This window comes from Alexandromys fortis, unplaced genomic scaffold, assembly GCF_014885135.2.
Source record: "Alexandromys fortis isolate MF-2015 unplaced genomic scaffold, M_Fortis_MF-2015_v1.1 scaffold_22, whole genome shotgun sequence".
Taxonomy (NCBI): domain Eukaryota; kingdom Metazoa; phylum Chordata; class Mammalia; order Rodentia; family Cricetidae; genus Alexandromys; species Alexandromys fortis.
In genome coordinates, this window is record NW_026067900.1 from 11,552,814 (window position 1) to 11,568,132 (window position 15,319).

Consider the following 15,319-nt stretch of genomic DNA (forward strand, 5'->3'; position numbering starts at 1 on the left):
GTTGTTGGTTAGTTGGTTTTGAGACAAAATCTTATATATATAATCCAGCCTGAACTTTCTGTTTGACCAAGTGTAGCCTTTAACTTCTGATCCTCCTGCCTTTGCTTTCCTGAGTGCTAGGATTATGGGCATGTCCCACCATTCCCAGATTCATACCATCTGCTTTATCCAAATAGTTTTAAGTATTGCAACTAATATGTAAATTTTATATTAACTCAGATATGGACAAACAGAAGGGGGTCATCAATACAGTATGTTATTTTATAGCAAGTTGGGGCTAAAGCCTGTAGTGAACAGGCCACGTGAACTCTACTCCACTGGTCGTGATGTGTTTACTGTCCCTTCTGGACTTTTCTTCTAATGCTCCATTTGTCATTCCAGGCACTTCGGTATCCTTACTTCCAGATTGGACACCCACTGGGCAGCATCACACGGGATTCAGGAAAACCACAGAAAGATGTCCAAGACAAGACAGCCCCACCTCCTCACATCAAGCCAGCCCCTCCTGCCCAGCCCCCACCCAAGGCACATACACTGATTTCTTCGCGACCAAACCAAACCAGTCAGCCCCCTCAGCATTTTGTGTACCCCTACAAAGGTGATGCTTCCAGGGCAGATCAGCTCAGCCATCTTCAGGAGGGCAAGCCAAGCCCAACATTCTTCCCGTCCCTCCAAAATAAGACTCTTCAACCAGTAAGTGTCATGTGTTCACAAAGAGACTATAGTCTCAGTTAATTCTCTTCTGGCTACAAATATTGTGTGAAATACTTTCCTTTTCGGTGCATGGAATCTTAAACATGTATTTCCCCAGTACCATGTCATTTTGAGAAGGCCCTTGATAGAAAATCTGAATTCAGTTTCTGCCTTTTCCATTAACAGTACCGTTCTGTATTAGGTCTTTTGCTGTTGCTCTGACAAACACCATGACGAAGGTGACTTAGAGAAGGGGTTTATTTGGGCGGATGGTTCCAGAGCCCATGACAGCAGAACAAAAGCATGGCAGTAGGGGCAGGAGGCTGAGGGCTCACTTCTTGAGCTGCAGACACCAAGCAAAGAGAGCACACTGGGATGGTGCATGACTTTAAAACCACAAAGCCCACCCCAGTGACATACTCCCTCTAGCTAGGGCACGCATCCTAACCCTACCCAAACAGCACCACCAACTGGAGACTCAGTACTCAAACATCTGAGCCTATGGACATTCTAATTCAAACCATCACACACTCCTGCTAGCACCTGGAGTAATGGTAGCAAGCTGGACTCTATAACCAGAGTTCTGTTTTTCAACAGCTTGGTACCCTTAAGTAAGTTACCTGGCTTCTCTCCATATATCTCACCCGTTAAATAGAAATAATTATGATGTTCACCTAATGTAAATGTTTTGAGGAATGAATTTGTTAATACTTGAGAAGAATTTAGAATAGTACCTAATATATAATATCAATATCTATATCTATAGATGATAGATAGATAGATAGATAGATAGATAGATAGATAGATAGATAGATAGATAGGTAGTACTAGCACATTTTGTGTCAGTTTAATACAAGCTAGAGTTAGTTGAGAAGAGGGAACCTCAAGTGAGAAAATACCCCCCCCCATTATATTGGCCTGTGGCCAAGCCTGTGGTGTATTTTTTTAATTAGTGGTTGATGTGGGAGATTCTGGGGTGTATAAGAAAGCAAGATGAGCAAAACTTGAGGAGCAAGACAGTTGCCATGGCTTCTGTTCCTGTTCCTGCCTCCAGGTGCCTGCCCTGCTTGAGCTCCTGCCTTGACTTCCCTCAAAGATGGATTGGAAAAGAAATAAGCTATTTCCTCCATAGAGTGCTTTTGGTCGTGGTGTTTTCTCACAGCTAAAGAAACCCTAACTAATATGTCAGTAAGCACTGGACATTGTTCTCGTCCCTACAGAGTCAGCTTCTTCATCTGAGGAAGGAGATCTTAGCTTCTGTCCCCTCTCCCAGACCAGTTTGTTCTTGACAATGGAAGGTCCTAATACCTGTACTGAAAATCCTAAGGAGCTGAAGTCATTCTTCTGTCTGTAGATGTTTTATATTATTATTATTATTGATGTCAATGCTGGGCTGTTAAGTGAGCACAAATCTTTGTTCGGCCAGTTTTTAAATAAACAGTGTGTGTTGGATCAGTAGAATGACAACCTGCCAGAGGGCCAGAGTTACCCTTTGCTTCACATTGCTGTCACGGCTCACGCCCTGAGACCTTCGTGCACAAGAGGGCCCTTTTCTGGACAACTGTCCACCAGAATCCCAACCCATACAATGCGTATGTCCCAGGGCTGTGGGCATCCATCTCTTGGTACTTTACACCTTCTCAAGACTGGGAAGTGACCTGTTTGGAAATCCCGTTGTACTCGTTCTGTACATCAAAGATTGTACCAGAGATAATTCCCAGGCTACTGAAAAGCCACTGCTTGCATCATTAGATGTAATACAGCAGGGTGACCAAGATTTGCAATAATGGCTTGTCTGTTATAACAAAGGCCCAAGGTAGAATTTAGCCATCTTTCTAATATGTCAGAAGAATCGCGTGCCCTGTGGTGGTTTGCTTTGTCAGCCTGATGTAATGTAGACTCATCTGGGGACCAAGTCTGGTGAGGAATTGTCTCAATTAGGTTAGCCTGTGGGCATGCCTAGGAGGGAATCTTTTTTCTTCTTAAGATTTATTTTCATTTTGTAAATGTGTGTGTGTGTGTGTGTGTGCGCGCGCGCGTGCACGCGTGTGTGCTCCGAGGCCAGAAGTGTTGAATTCTCTGGTAAATTATGGTCATGATTACAAGCTGTCTGGTGGGGGTGCTAAAAGCTAAACTCCAGTCCTCTGCAGGAGCCACATGTTCTTAGAGCCGCAGCACTGCCTCCCAAGCCAAGGGCTTTCCCAACTGCATTGAGGTGGGAAGCCCCACCCTCTGTGTGCACAGCACCAGTCCATGGGCTGGGCACTGGCCTTTGTGCATGGAGAGCATGAGCTGAGCACGAGCATCCATGCATTCGTTCATTGCTGTCTACTTTTGACCGGGACTGTCGCCTCAGGTTCCTCAGCAGGACAGACCAGAATCTGGAATTGCTCCACTCTGTCACAGCGTCAGGAGGATAGTAGGGATACTTTATTATATCTTCCTCTCTTACATTCTTGTTCCATGTAACTTTGTGAACTTTTGTTTACAAAAAAAGAAAAATGAAAAACTGTGGTCAGTGCAGGATGAGTTAGAGGCAGGCAGTGTGAGTCTGCACTTTCCACAGCTGCCCTTGCAGATGAATGAGGTCTGGCAGGGACTCCAGGTCCTTCCTGCTGTAACAAAGGAAATGCAGAATAGAAATTGCACGTGGGCTGAGGTTATGGCTCAGGGTAATATACAGCACCTAGCTATTATATACAAGCTGCGGATTCCATCCCCAGCATGCACACAGACACACACACACACACACACACACACACACACACACACATGCTCTCAAGCATACGCACAGATTATTGGTAGATGAACTCAGTTAATGTTGGTTTTTCTTTTCCTTCTTCTGTGTACGCAGAAAACTCTAGCTGGCCTGGAACACAAGAATGGCGAGCTCAAGCCAAAGAGCAGGAGACGATGGGGTCTCATGTCCAGGTCCACAAAGGGCTCCGACGAATGGGCCGACTTGGATGACTTAGATTTCAGTCCCTCTCTCACCAGGATAGATGTGAAAAACAAGAAGAGGCAGAGCGATGACACCCTCGGCAGGCAAGTGTGCTGCTGTCCCTGGGAGCAGGCTGGCTCGGATCTGGGGCCACCAGGGTCCTGACTTAAACCACATTCTCTTGATTCAGGTTTGAAAGCGTTCTGGACCTGAAGCCATCAGAGCCGGTGGGCACAGGAACCAGTGTCTCAACCCAGGCTTCCTCCCAGAGGAGAGACACGCCAACCCAGCGGTCTGCAGCGAAGCAGCACTACTTGAAGCACTCTCGCTACTTGCCTGGTAACCGAGAGGGTGCCCGCGCCTGGCCTCTGGTCACCAATACCCAGTCTTTGTCCCCAGGATCGCATGTGTTTATAGGTTCTCTTCCAGAGAATTGAGATAAGAGAATCCTTGGAAGTTCTTAATTGGAGGACTTGAGTCTGCAGTTAGGGGCCTGAAGCTACAGCTGTCACCTGGGTGAGAGGCAGGGAAGCCGGTCTGGGATACAGTCAGGAGTAAACCTCCAGATGCATTAAAGTGTTCCCTTGTGGTTGGGAGGGTGGTGAATCCAGGCCGGCTATCGGGGGTTTTGACATTGCGGTCCTAGACGTCTAGACCGTTAGTTCCCGGGGTGACAGGTGTGGAGGGATCCAGGCGGGAAGGAGGATGATAAAAGGGTGGGTGAGCCTCAGCTCTAAAGAACAGCTGCGGAGCCTGGCATCGGCAAGAACATGGAGCATGGCAGAGGTTTGTCTTGAGGTCAGGTTCAAGGCTTCTCTGTTCTGTCCTGGGTGGCCTTGCATGGGAAGAAGCAGCATTAATGAAGCTTGTTGGCACAGTGAAGTCAGCAGCAGTTAACGTCGAGGGTGGTCCAGGCCGCGTGAGAAAGTGGAGCCTCAGACAACAGACACAAAAAGAAACCAAGGGCTGCAGAGCATGGGGTGGGGGTGGGAAACGGAAAGAACTTGAGTGAGTGACAGACAAGAAGTCATCTGGGAAGAGGGCAAGCGAGAACGTTTAGGAATCCTGAGGGAGTCCTGCTGAGGGAGAGCAGCAGAAAGTCTAGATGTGGACTGATCTGTTAGTTGAGGCCTAAGAAAACTTCTCAGAGTACTCTCGAATGAGACAACGTGCTCCACGCAAAGATGGCCTCTTCCCTTCGCATCTGTCAGATGACATCATCACCAGTTTCTAGGGGATTTTGCACCACAGAAATTTCGTGTGTTCTGTATTTTATTTTTGAAATTTCGTATAAGATTTATTTTAAATTTCAAATGATCTTTACTGTGTCTGATCAAGGTATCTAACGTCATGTCACGGATTACTCATAAATAGCAAGAAACACACTAGGGTGACTGTAAGTGTTTTAGTCACTGTGCTATTGCTGTGAAGAGACACCATGACCACAGCAGCTCTTATAAAGGAAAACATTTAGTTGGGACTGGCTTGCAGTTTAGTCTATTGTCAGCATGGTGGCACACAGACAGACATGGTGCTAGAGAAGGAACTGGAAGGGTTCTTCATCCAGATCCATAGGCAGGAGGAAGAGAGGGGCACTGGGCCTGGCTTGAGCTTTTGAAACCAAAGCCCATCCCCAGTGACACACTTCCTCCAACAAAATCACACCTCTTTTTTTTTTGTTTTGTTTTTTGTTTTTTGTTTTTCGAGACAGGGTTTCTCTGTGGTTTTGGAGCCTATCCTGGAACTAGCTCTTGTAGACCAGGCTGGTCTCGAACTCACAGAGATCCGCCTGCCTCTGCCTCCCGAGTGCTGGGATTAAAGGCGTGCGCCACCACCGCCTGGCAAAAATCACACCTCTTAATCCCTCTCAAGTAGCAGTAATCCCTAATGACCAAGCTCTCGAATATATGAGCCTACGGGGGGCCATTCCTCTTCAAACCACCACAGCAAAGGTGCAGTGGAACCCCCAAACTGGACCACTCCATGGGTAGAAGGAACCGTTTATCTGGGGAAATTCAAATCTACTGTGGCTATCTTTTGGAAGTCAGAGAGACTAGCAAAAGTGGAGAAAGCCTTGCCAGTTTTAAGGGCAGCCGGTAGCTGCGGGTGGGAGAGGCATGCAAGCCAAAACAACCTGGGAGCTAGTCTGGGGACTTTGATATGTATTACAGTAAGTGTTAATAGGGAACTAGGAACCCATTACTAGAGGTTGTCTACTGTATTGGGGGATAAGGAAATACTGGCTCTTCCTGACAAACAGAAACCCACTTCACATGTGTCTAAGGAATGCTGATTTGGGGCTTTTGTTATCCAGCTGCAATCCTTGTGTTTACCTCGTCAGAGTCCAATCTGAGCTGAGCCAGACTGTACTCTACCTCATTGTCAGCTGTTCTGCCGCCAGGGGTGGGGCTGCTTTGGACCTAACAGTGACAAAGTATCCACTCTCTCACGGAGTTGCCATTAATTGTTTTTATGGCAAGAACAACAAAAATGTACACTTTCAGGAAAGCTTTCATATGCAGTTGAGTTTTGTTACCTGTGGTCCTCAGGGAATGGATTTTAGAGTCATGGTGGGATAGCAGATCCTACTCTGGTCTCTGTCACTTTCACATCCCTTCTGTTTGTCCCTGTGCCCCTGGCAACAACTGGAGGCTTGGTTTTTAGGGTTTTAGGTTTTGTTTTGTTTTGTTTTTTTCAATTATCTCTATATATTTATTTTATAATCTCTCTATTTTTTATTTATTTTTTAAGCTTCCCCATGTGAGTGAGATCCTGCGATCTTTTTCTTTGTGTGTCAGCTTGTTTCCCGTGGGCTAAAGTCCATGTCACAGCAGATGGCAAGACCCTATTCTTTTTAGGGCTGACTAACATTCCATTGTGAGATGTACCACTGCTTCTGTCTGTCTGGTTTAGTTTGCATTTTAAGTTCATTTTCTTCTCTCCTAGGAATAAATATAAGAAATGGCGTGCTTCCAAATCCAGGCAAGGACTTTCCTCCATCAAACCCATGGTCCAGTTCTGGTTTGTCTGGAAAATCTTCAGGAACAGTTTCGGTAGTGAGCAAAATAACTTCAGGTAAGTAATGGTTATTACCTCCTGAGTGACCAGAAGCAAGTTCTCTGGATGCTGTAGGGTTGAGGGAAGGGTACATCGAGAACTGTGGGATGAGGCCTTTCTGGTCTAAAACATAGGCATCTCTTGGGCTTCCCTTCTTTTCTCTTGTTCCCTTTCTGGGCAGTAGCCCTGGGGTTCAGCTCTGTCCTCCAGGGAGATGAGAAGTAGAGCAGTCCCTGACCCAGGGGAAAGCCAAAAACAAGTTTAAAAACTTAGCAAATTTGACCCCTGACACCCTGGTGTGTTTTGGGCACCTGGCCCTAAGGTCAACGTTGGTTTGGTCTTCTCTACGCCAACTGGACTTTCCAACTGGTAAGCCTGCCCTTCCCAGAGCATCGGAATCCCTTCTGATTGGAAGATGGACAGGTTATCAGTACCCACCCCCTGTTTGCATTTTAAAAAATAAAGTTCTCCATACTGATTATCCAGGTGCAATTTCCCCGTGCTGTTTCCCAGCCCTTGCTGAGAGCTAGCTCCTCTTCCACAGCACCTAGTACACCTAACCCTCCCCACTCCCCTTCTTCCATTAGGTTCCACTTAGGAATACAGTGTCCAGGTTCCCATCATGCCACCTAAGAACATACTCAAGGCCCAGAGTCTAGCTAAGTCCTCCCTCCCACACACCACCCCATTCCCCCACCACCCTGCACTGCCACTCACCGCCCCACACCATACACTGCTGTGTTCGTGTTGCTGTGCACACAGGCACCAGGTTCTCTGCTGGAATCAGCATGTTAGGTTGAAGGGTGCGCCATCTTGAGCTTTAAAGATATTGTCAGATTGCTCCCCAGCTAGGTGAAGGAGCTAAGCTTGGTGGCATTTAGTACCCAAGACTAAAGTGAGTCTTGATCTGATGTAAAATGGTGTCCTGTGTCTAAATTTGTATGTCTTTAAGAATGAAGTTTGTTCCTCATGTGTTGGAAGGAGGCCACTTGTTCTTCCTGGCCACCCAGCTAGCTTAGACCCAAAATAATCACACAGAAACTGTATTAATTAAATCACTGCTTGGCCCATTAGCTGTTGTAAGGAGCAGCTTGTTGGTCCCGGCTACCCAGAACCGAAATAATCACACAGAAACTGTATTAATCAAAACATTGCTTGGCCCACTAGTTCTAGTTTCTTATTGGCTAATTCTTACATCTCAATTTAACCCATTTCTATTCATCTGTATATCACCACGAGGTCGTGGCCTACCAGCGAAATTTCAGCACATCTATCTCCAGCAGTGGCTACATAGCATCTCTCTAACTCTGCCCTCCTCCTCCCATGCTATAGGCCAAGCCAGTTTTTTATTCATTAACCAATAAAAGCAACACATAGACAGAAGGACCTCCCACACCACTCGTGTTCATTGATTTTCCCCCCCTTGGGGGGCAGTGAAGACTTGTTCAAATTCTCCTCTCGTTTTTCTTCCTATCTCCTTATTAACCAATATTGCACAGTGACTGTATAAGACCAACCTTCTTTGTACACCCCAGGATGTTTTCCCACTCTGCCTTAAGCATTTATTGGATGCCTTTTTTGCTGTCAAGACAACGCAACTGTACCATTAGCACTTCCTCACAGGTGGAACTTGTGTCTGCTCAGTGGCCAGTAATTTCATTCTCCATCATCCCTGCATGCTTTTAAGTCATAATGGTCAGTTTTAGAAATGCTCATTCGTCTGTCTGTATTAGCTGGTTGCCTGCTATTTCACTTTATACCATTAACCCCCTGGAATACAAAAGAGGGCAGCTTGTGGTCCGCCCTCACCCCACTCTCAGATGGAAATGATGTAAACGAGCCGATGGTACACACCTATAATCCTAGCGCTCGGGAACCTAAGGCAGGAAGACTGCCCATTTGGGGTCAGCCTGGGCTCTGTAGTGAGACTCTCCGTCAGAAAAGAGAGGGAAAGGGAATGAGGGAAAGAGTAATGGCAGGTAGACATAAACAAAAAATTTTTAGGACATTTTTATTAGGGGCCAATGTGATGGCTCAGCAGCTAACGCTTCTTCCTGTGCAAGCCTGGAGCCCTGAGTTCAATTCCTGGAACCCATGTCAAGGTGGAAGGAGAGAACTAACCCCGCAGGTGTCCTCTGGCCTCCAGGTGCTCACTACAGCATTCATACTGCCACACACAGCATACAGACACAATAATAACAAATCTAAATATATATGTATATATCTGTTCAAGACGGGGTTTCTCTGTGTAACAGCTTTGGCTGTCCTAGAACACACTTTGTAGACCAGGCTGGCCTCAAACTCACAGAGATCTATGCGCCTCTGTCTCTCAAGTGTTGGGACTGAACGTGTGTACCACCACCACTCAGTTTAAAACTATTTTTATTGTTGGTTAGTTTTTCTAATTATCAACAGGATATTTGGTTTATATGTATAACCTAAACAAATAAGATTACCTATGTGTACAATCAGTTAAGTGAATTATGATCAGCTGTGCTTTATGTATAATTGACATAAAGGATATCCCATAGGATGGGGTAGAAAAAGAAAGTTTCAGAACAGGCTAAACCAATTCTTTGGAAAACAACATGGAAATTATCAAATAGGTTCCTTGTTTAGTTTAACAGCCACCTGCATAGATGCTGTGTTGGGGAAGGCTCTTCCTGTGCCTGTGCTGGCCTCTGGCTGTGGTATGGTGGACTGTGTGGTGCTGGCCTCTGGCTGTGGTATGGTGGACTGTGTGGGGCTGGCCTCTGGCTGTGGTATGGTGGATTGCATTCTCAGAACTCTCCTCATTTTTTTTTCCCAAAAAAATAAAAACAAACTGTTGTGCACCCTTGGTGTCGCCGAGTGTGTCTCTGTAGTAATGACTTTCCTTTCCACGCTTCAGTTGGCTCAGGCTCCACAAGTTCCAGCGGACTGACTGGAGGTTATATCCCTTCCTTCCTGAAGAAAGAAATCGGTTCTGTTATGCAGAGGGTACACCTGGCGCCCCTGGCTGACCCCTCCCCTGGTGAGTTACATTTAAAAACATCTGTAACGTCATCCAGTAGTCTACCTTGTGCAGAAACAGTGTGGACAGAAGGCGTCAGGGAACACTCCCTGCCCGTCTGTAGATCATGTGTGAAATGAATAAATGTAAATATATATTTACATTTGCTTTCACATTACGTGTGTGTGTGTGTATAATTATATATACTAAAGGCCGATGTTCATAAGTGCTAAGGAAAAAGCCAAAGACAGGGAGGAGGTTAGTGGACAAGCACTCGAGCACTGTGATTGGCGCGGGATTCTTGAGTAGACAGGCTTTTGAGCATCTCAGGCTTAGCAAATCCAGGGAACAGTGGAGAGGCCAAAATACAGGCTGCACGGGGGCAAGAAAGAGACAGAGGGAGTAGCTAGAGGAAGTCCGGGATGATAGAGCCTGGAGAGTGGGTCCCTGTACAAAGACTAAGTGGATTGTCATTGGCTGACCGCCATTTGCACAGGCGTCCTCCAGCTGATTGTTGTCAGTAGAGTAAAGGGGAGCAATGTTAGAAGCAGGAGCCATGGCTTAGGCCAGGGTTCTTAACGCTTGATAACAATTCACCAGATTCTGAGTCCACAGGGGACGGAGGGCCAACAGAATTTTCTGACAGATTGTAGATGAGAGAAAAAGAGTGGCCAAAAGTGGCACTGGGATTCTGACTAGGCGAGTCTTCTTTGGAAGATTTCTTGTTGCCTGCAGGAGGCAGGCAAATGTTCCTCCTGGATGCCCCAGACGTTTGTCCCTGTGCCGCGCTTTCCTGCTTGGGTCCCACATGGGTCAGCTTAGCTTTTCTCTTCCATTGCAGGCTATTCTTCCCTGAAGGCCATGAGACCTCACCCGGGGCGGCCTTTTTTTCACACCCAGCCTAGGAGCACTCCTGGGTTGATTCCACGACCTCCAGCCGCCCAGCCTGTGCACGGCAGGATAGACTGGTCTTCCAAGTACCCATCCCGTCGGTGACTGTCTCAGCCGGGAGGCCATTCTCCCTCAGCTCCCATGGTACCTGCAGAACCGGAACCGCGTGGTGGTGTAAAAGCTCTCACGCTTACAGTTGTTCTGAACTAACACATTTCAATATTTCTTTTAAATGTTTTTTTTAAATATTGATTTGAATGCAATACCCTCTTTTTGTATAAAATTATTTTATTCTAAAACTGGGTCTCATTATTTTCTTAAACAACAACATTTTGTATATATGGATTATGTTTTAGCATTTTATACAGTCAACTTTGTAATGGACTTTTTAAAGATTAAGTAATTTTTGTTTGTTGTTCCACATGATATTTTATACAGATTTTGAAATATATGATACTGATGCAGTATTGTGACAGGGTGCAGTTTAATGCTGTGCGATAAAGGATTATTTACTCGATATATTCGAATATTGTGAAGTGGCTACATTTGAATGTGGCTCGTTTGGCCCTTTAGGCTTTCTTGGACTGGTCTTAGGAAAGTGGCCCATCTCCTGTTTTTCTTAACAGCACTTATTGGTTGTTCTGGGGGCAGAAATTGTTTTGTTGTTGTTGTTATTGTTTTGAGACATGGTCTTATGTAACCCAGGCTTACCGACCACTCGCATGAGCTTCTGATCTTCCTGCCTCTAGCTTCCTGAGTGCTGCTGTGCTTGGTTTTAAACCCAGGGCTTTTCACATGCCTAACAGCCCCAATCTACCATCTTTATACTCTTCTACTCTAAGCTGTCACAGAACAGAGAATTTTTTGAAATTTTATAGCACTCATAAATACGGTTGCAAATATTCAGATAAAAACCAAGCATAATCATACTAAACTATCATATTTCTGCTTTTTTTTTTTTTTTTTTTTTTTACTGACAAGGTACTCTCCATTGGTTAAAATCCCCACTGGCCTCCAGTTTCACACAGTGCACACCTGGGATGAGGGTAAAGGGAGGGGTTGGGCAGGGACAGCCAGCGAGGGACATGGCAGGAACTGTGGTCACCAGGCATTGTTCAGGTGAGCTTTCCTTGCTCCATGGTGCCTACCAGCCAGGACTTACCTACCTTCCCACAGCACTGCCAGCAAGCCTTCACACTCACAACTCACCCACAGCAGACTAAAGATGCAGGAAACACCACTTAGCTAAAAGTCAGCCAAGCCACGGAGGCTGGGCGGGGAGGTTGCAGCCCATTGCAGGTGTCTGCACCTACCTCCCTCAAGCCAGAGAGGAGGCTCCCTCCCACCCCTGTGGTCCATACTTTTTTTCCATTTTTAAAAACTCTGGGTTGAGAGATGACTCAGCCACTCCAGTTCCAAGAGATCCGATGCCCTCTTCTGGCCTCTGTCGGCACTGGCATGAGTGTAAATACCCACCCACTAACACAAACACACATACAATCTTTATAAAATCTTGTTAAAATCCCTTAAAAGGGAAGCTTTTTTATGTCAAAGGTACCTTTTTATTATAATTTTTCATTGTTTTATTGTAAAAATTTCCTAACATATGTCAATACAATCAATTAAACTTTTATCCCTGCCAAGATGAATGACCAAAAGAGCCAAGTGTCTTCTATGTAGCCCTGGAACTCACTCTGTAGACCAGGCTGGTCTCAAACTCACAGAGATCCGCCTGCCTCTGCCTCCTGAGTGCTGGGATTACAGGCGTGCCGCCAACATGCCATTTCATTTTTTAACTGAGAACTAATGTTGCGTCCAACTCTCTGCACCTGACGAGAGGCAGCTCCTAAACTATCCAGTCAACTTCTCAGGACAATTTTAGGAGTGGGAAAGACTTGGGGGAGAATTTCAACTTACCTGAGAAGTCAATTTTGCGACAATGTCATGTCCAGACCGTGCCACATCTCAACCCCTACCTTGCGTGGTCTCTTTCAAGGGTGAGACCTCTGTTGAACAGGCTGTTCCATTGAGAGGAATGTTTACAGCAATTCTGCAAGTGACGAAGCTAGTTTGGAGACAGAACGTTGTGGAGGATCCCCGTCCTTCCATCTCTGTATTGCACATCTGCCTTTACTCGTGGTTACCTTACAAAAGGAAGGGTCACCTCCAATGAGTGCAATAGCAATCCCCAATGGTGTATTAATTCATGTTCTCCCAGGACCCAAATGACTCTTTTGATTACAGTTTCCAAAATACAGCAAAGTAAACCATATGGAATGATCACTTCTAGAGGTTGAAATGGGAGGATAAGGTAAATGCAGACATTCCCGTACGGTCCAACCTAATACATGGGTTAATGATAGCTTTGATGTATTAGTAATGACTTCCGATGGGCTCTGTCTGCCCTAAAATCAGAAAGTAATTGAGGCTTTGGAGACTCTGACTCAAAAATACACTTGGCCAAGCACTTTGACCGTGAGGGGCATAAAGAAGGCTCATAGTGGGCATGGGTTTGATAGGGATGTTTTCCCCTGTCAGCAAGCTGGCAGCAAGGCTTCAGAAAATGTAGAAGCAAGCACAACTTGAAACCATTCGTTTCTGTATTATAGTCAAAACCAAGAAACTGTGGGTTCAGGCATGCGTCCTTTACTGTGAGGTTAATATTTATTTTCTCTTTTCTATATTATGTATAAAAAGATAATCTCAAATCCTGCTCAGCTAGCTAGAAAGTTGGCTCTAAATTGTAGATACCACTTAGCTATACAAATAAATAATTAACACCACATTCTCTGTAATCTAGCTAGTGTTAACTAAGGTCATTACATTCTTTTTTTAATTGACAAAATCCTAGCTACCTGGTTATGGAACGTTAAAACTGTTTTCCTAATGCTTTGTGGCCCTGCCTTCGCTCTCCTTCCTTTACTAGCAAAAGTGTCCCTTGAGGAGTTAAACATACTCGTTTACATGAAAGAAACAGCTAGTAGCTAAGAAAATTAGATGACAAAAAAAAAGTTCTAAAGAACTAGCAGAACACCTCAGAAGTCCTCTCCCTCATCAAAATGGGTAAAGGAGAAATTATATACAAGCTATGTACTATAGAAGGAAGCAGACCTCTTTAAACAGTGATAGTCGAGTTTGCCTGCTGCATGTATTTTTAGCTATTGTGGAATTATGCAATGTTAAGCTAATACTGACAGGAGTGAGGAGTTAGGCTGCACCTAGCCATGACTGGATCTCACAATCACACGGCTTTTGGGGGTGCAGGACAGTGGCTCAGAGGTGGGGCACCCACTGCTCTTCCAGAGCACCCAGGTTAGATTTCCCAGCACAAACAAGGTGGCTCACAGCCATCTATGACTCTAGTTCCAAGGAATCTACCCTCCTTTGGCCTGAGGGTATCAGGTCAGGCGTGCACATGTGCACAGTTATGAATGCAGAGAAAACACCCATAGAGATAAAATTTAAATTAACACTGCATTAAATCAAATGCTTTTCAAATAAAAGAGATTTATTATTTAAACAAAACAAAACCACCCAAAACCAAAACCAGCTTTCTGGCAAGTCAGGAAATGGTACCGAGTAGCTCATTTGGGGCCAGTTTTGGTGCTAAGGTGTCCGGGTTTGCCTCACAGAGACAAGGGAAAACCACTGTTAATCATGTTTTCTCTACTCTAAGTCCTATGAGTGTAGAAAACTGATCCTAAAACAATGTTTCAGACATAGTGCTTGCCTAAGGACCACATGCATCTAAGAGTGTCACTGTCACGTTCTAGAAATATCCGGACCTGAATATATGAAGCCAAAGCATGTCAAAGAAAGACTTTCACTTTCAATTTCAGTATAAGTACTGTTGGAGTTAATGGCACCATATTGTCCTATGAAGTCCCATTTCGTAACATTGAGCCATTGCTTTGTGCCATTGGGGTATGGGTGTTTGTTTGTGTATGTGAGGCCGGGGGGGGGGGGCGGGTGACACAGATTCTTTCAACTGTATGACCAGAAGCAATATGTTTATAAGAAAACATTTGACATGTTCATTGTTTTACGTTTTAGGCATACTGTAGCGATGTGTTTGTTTAATATATGTGGGTAGGTATTTTTTAGAATTGTTCTTACAATTTCCAACCAAATGTACTGTATGTTTGTATTAATTTATTGGGATGACCGGCTCATGTAAATTATCAAGACAAAATAGGGGCATGTGTCGTCTTAGTTGGTGTTGGCTCTTCCTTGAACACTGATAATGTGACTTGAACACCTCCTGGATGAAGCCTCTGATCCTCCCACATTCTCAGTACAGAGCGGGGTTTAGCTCCACTGATTTGACTGTAAAGTGATCTTCCCTTAACTAGAAGGCAAAGCACAGGAAGTAAAGAGAGACCCTTATAAAACAAAATGTTACTTTTTGAGTGGTTTTATGCGAAGTTGTTTGATGGTGTTAACATTATATAAGGAAACTTCTCCTCCAAATAAAGCTACAATTTAAGAAAAATAGATTTGAGTGTTTTGATTCTTTTTTGTTCGTTTCACTAGCTAGTAACTGAGAAGAAAATATTGTTAACTGTTGTTGTTTGGTTTGGCTTGGGTCTTTCAAAACAGGTTTCTGGCTGTCCTGGAACTCATGCTGTAGACCAGGCTGGCCTCAAATTCACAGAGATCCACTTTTCTCTACCTCCTGAGTGGTGGGTTAAAGGGCTGCATTTGAGACAGCATCTCACCATGGGCCCCAAACTGACCTGGAACTC

The 15,319-nt window shown here is 45.0% G+C and overlaps 1 protein-coding gene across 5 annotated transcripts in view; it reads left to right on the forward strand.

Annotated features, from left to right (window-relative positions):
* Positions 1–15,070, forward strand: part of Cilk1 (ciliogenesis associated kinase 1) — a 64,619-nt gene extending 49,549 nt beyond the window's left edge. For all 5 annotated transcript variants that reach the window (XM_050124621.1, XM_050124611.1, XM_050124629.1 and 2 more), the window contains 6 exons: positions 382–693; positions 3,548–3,738; positions 3,825–3,973; positions 6,581–6,709; positions 9,582–9,704; positions 10,525–15,070. In XM_050124621.1, the coding sequence (XP_049980578.1) occupies positions 382–693; positions 3,548–3,738; positions 3,825–3,973; positions 6,581–6,709; positions 9,582–9,704; positions 10,525–10,679 (1,059 nt within the window). In that variant the 3' untranslated portion in view covers positions 10,680–15,070. The remainder of the gene's footprint in view (positions 1–381; positions 694–3,547; positions 3,739–3,824; positions 3,974–6,580; positions 6,710–9,581; positions 9,705–10,524) is intronic.
* Positions 15,071–15,319: the final 249 nt, after the last annotated feature.